General features: G+C 47.9%; 1 protein-coding gene across 1 annotated transcript in view; it reads left to right on the top strand.

Annotated features, from left to right (window-relative positions):
* The window catches only part of erfl3 (Ets2 repressor factor like 3), a 40672-nt gene extending 38470 nt beyond the window's left edge, over positions 1-2202 (top strand). The window contains exons 4-5 of the mRNA XM_046847461.1: positions 1-416; positions 1425-2202. The exon at positions 1-416 is cut by the window's left edge and continues 489 nt beyond it. Coding sequence (XP_046703417.1) covers positions 1-416; positions 1425-1982 — 974 coding nt within the window. The 3' untranslated portion in view covers positions 1983-2202. The remainder of the gene's footprint in view (positions 417-1424) is intronic.
* Positions 2203-2783: the final 581 nt, after the last annotated feature.

The raw sequence follows: 2783 nt of genomic DNA on the forward strand, positions 1-2783 counted from the left end.
TCTCATTCAGCGCTGAGGACATGCAGCGCTACCTGCAGGCGCATACGCAGAGCGTCTACAACTACCACCTGAGCCCTCGGGCCCTCTTTCACTACCCCAACGTGGTCGTGCCCCAGCCGCAGCGACTCGAGAAGCCTCTGCAGAGTACCGCCGAGCGTCCGTCCGTCCTCACCCACTCGTACCCACTGGCACCGGCTGACGACGCCCATCACACCCCCTTCAAGTTCAAGCTGCAGCCTCCACCGCTGGGCCGAAAGCAGCAGCGTGAGGCACAGGGACACCAGGGTTCCCTCGGCTCGTCCTCCTCATCTGCCCTCGGCTCTTCGCTCTCTTTCGGCAGCGACCTAAGCTCAGGCATCGTCTCCAACTCGTCATCGAGCGGCTCGCTCAACAGCACCGGCCTACCCAAGATCAAGGTGCGTGTTAAATACGTGTATACTTCAGAATATCTTTATAATGAAAAAATACCACTATTGTAATGAATCGATGAACAAACTCTCAAAAAACTTTTTTTTTTTATTTTTTATGTGGAGCCATGGACATTTTCAAAATGTTAGAAAATATTTTGACAAGTTTTTCTTAATGGGAAAAATGACCACATTACTTCTCACTATTTTTATACTAGTTTTATTTGATGCTAAAGGTTTTAAGACATAACTTCTAATGTGCAGTCTTGATTTAAACGTGACAAAACAGTATACAATTTTTTTATGGATGGTGATGTCATTTACGAGTGCGTCACCGGTATTGTTAGCACTTCAATATCTGGCCAAACTCATTGTATCAAAACATCCAAACCTATTTTTGTCCCAATTATTGGAATTCGTCCACAAGTCCTTTTTTTATAACTTGCTGCAGATGCTGAATACATTAGATGGACAAAGGTTTATGGACCCCTAAACAAGTATTTGTTCTCTGAACATCTAAACACATTTTTAGTCCCCCATTCTGGGAAGATGTTCCATTAGATTTTGGAGTGTGTTTGTGGAGATTTGTGCTCATTCAGCGATTAGGATGTTAGTAAATTCAGGTACTGATGTAGGTGAAGTGAGGAGGCCTGAGATCCCATTTATCCCTAAAGTGTTCAATAGGGTTGAGGTCAGAGCTCTATAGCAGGCCACTTAAGATCTTTCACTCCATTCCATGTAAACCACATGTTGTTTGGGTGAAGGGAAAATTTCATGCCACTACCTCCAAAGACATTTTATACAATTGTGTGCCTTCAGCTTTGTGGTAACAGTTTAAAGAACTACATGTGGCTGGAAAAGTCAGGTGTCCCAATACTTTTGTCCACACCATGTATTAAAGCCATAATCATTCATAGGCTTCTTTGAAAGCAAGCCTTATTATGACTCCTTTTACCTTTTCCTCGTATTTACCACCCCTTTCTCTGTCTGTCCATCATTGCGGTTGTGGTGATGCAGGTAGAGCCCATTTCCGACATCGAATCTGAGGAGGAGGTTGAAGTCACCGACATCAGCGATGACGAGGGAGATGAGCGGGACGAAGAGTTTTTCTCTGCCCACCGCCGTGACCACCATCATCACCACCATCACCACCACATTTTTGGGCGGCAGTCCAATGGCATTTCTGCACCTCCTCAATACGACGACTCTGAGGAAGACGTGTTCAAAGCCCCGGCTCCTCCGCCACTCTTCGGTGCCCCTTCCTCATCGTCGTTTCGCGGCACCATGCCCACGGTGAAGAGCGAGCCAGACACGCCGCCGGCGTCCAGCGGGCACGGACACACCCCCTTGCCCTCTCCTTCTCAGTGCATCCCGCTGAAACTGCGCTTCAAGAGGCGCTGGGACCAGGAGCAGCACACCGAGGAGGCAGAGGATAAAAAAGTCCGGGGCGACAAAAAGAACGGCGAGAGCGCAGGAATCGAGAGGGAGGAGAGCGAGAGCTCCGCCCCTCACAAACTGAGTGCCGAACTGCACCGCGCAGCCGCCCAGCTGTCTCTGGAAAACAAGGACTGCTGATAGAAGTGACGAGTTGACATTACGCACACGTGCAGGACGAGCACTCGTACCCACAGTGCTCAAGAGCGACTTTTGCTGACAAACACACACTCGCGCAGACAGACATTCGAAGTCTACGATACTGACAGACGAAAACACACACGCGCACAACACCAGCACTCACGATGGCAGCCTAGAAACAAAGCTCCCCCTCTTCATAAATAAGTGCGTTTTCATTTCAGAGCTCTCGAAGTAAACTTTGCTGAGAAACAGGTCATTAAGAAAATAACCCCACACACACACACACACACACACACACACACACACACACACACACACACACACACAGACACACACATCGCTGACCCTCAGGAGACTTTGACAATTGGCACTGGAGGACATTTTTTATTGTTTTTATTTGTATTCAGTGAAGTGCCTGCAAACGAATCCCTCAGACACCCACAAGACAGAAAAAGAGAGAAAAAAAGGCAGAACAAGTCTCGGATGAAAACGGTCACATGATCAGCATAAGGACACACACGAGGACGGATCAGCTATCGATAGCTTCGAGGGTTTGTCTGCTCCTTGTCATCCTCAGAGAGGCACTGTTGTAAATGCTTTACGAGCTGTGCTGTACACTTAACCAGCCTGGCCAAGTTGCTCAGGGACCCTTTATGGCACACACACACACACACACAAACACACACACATTACTGATCTACATTACTGAGGAATCCACCTGTCATTTGTGTAAAGCCTGCACTGGACTGCATTTCCCTAAAGCTCGTCAGCCTGTAACTCCTCTAACATTTAACATTGGAT

The sequence above is a fragment of the Silurus meridionalis genome, chromosome 4 (genome assembly GCF_014805685.1).
Source record: "Silurus meridionalis isolate SWU-2019-XX chromosome 4, ASM1480568v1, whole genome shotgun sequence".
Lineage (NCBI taxonomy): Eukaryota > Metazoa > Chordata > Actinopteri > Siluriformes > Siluridae > Silurus > Silurus meridionalis.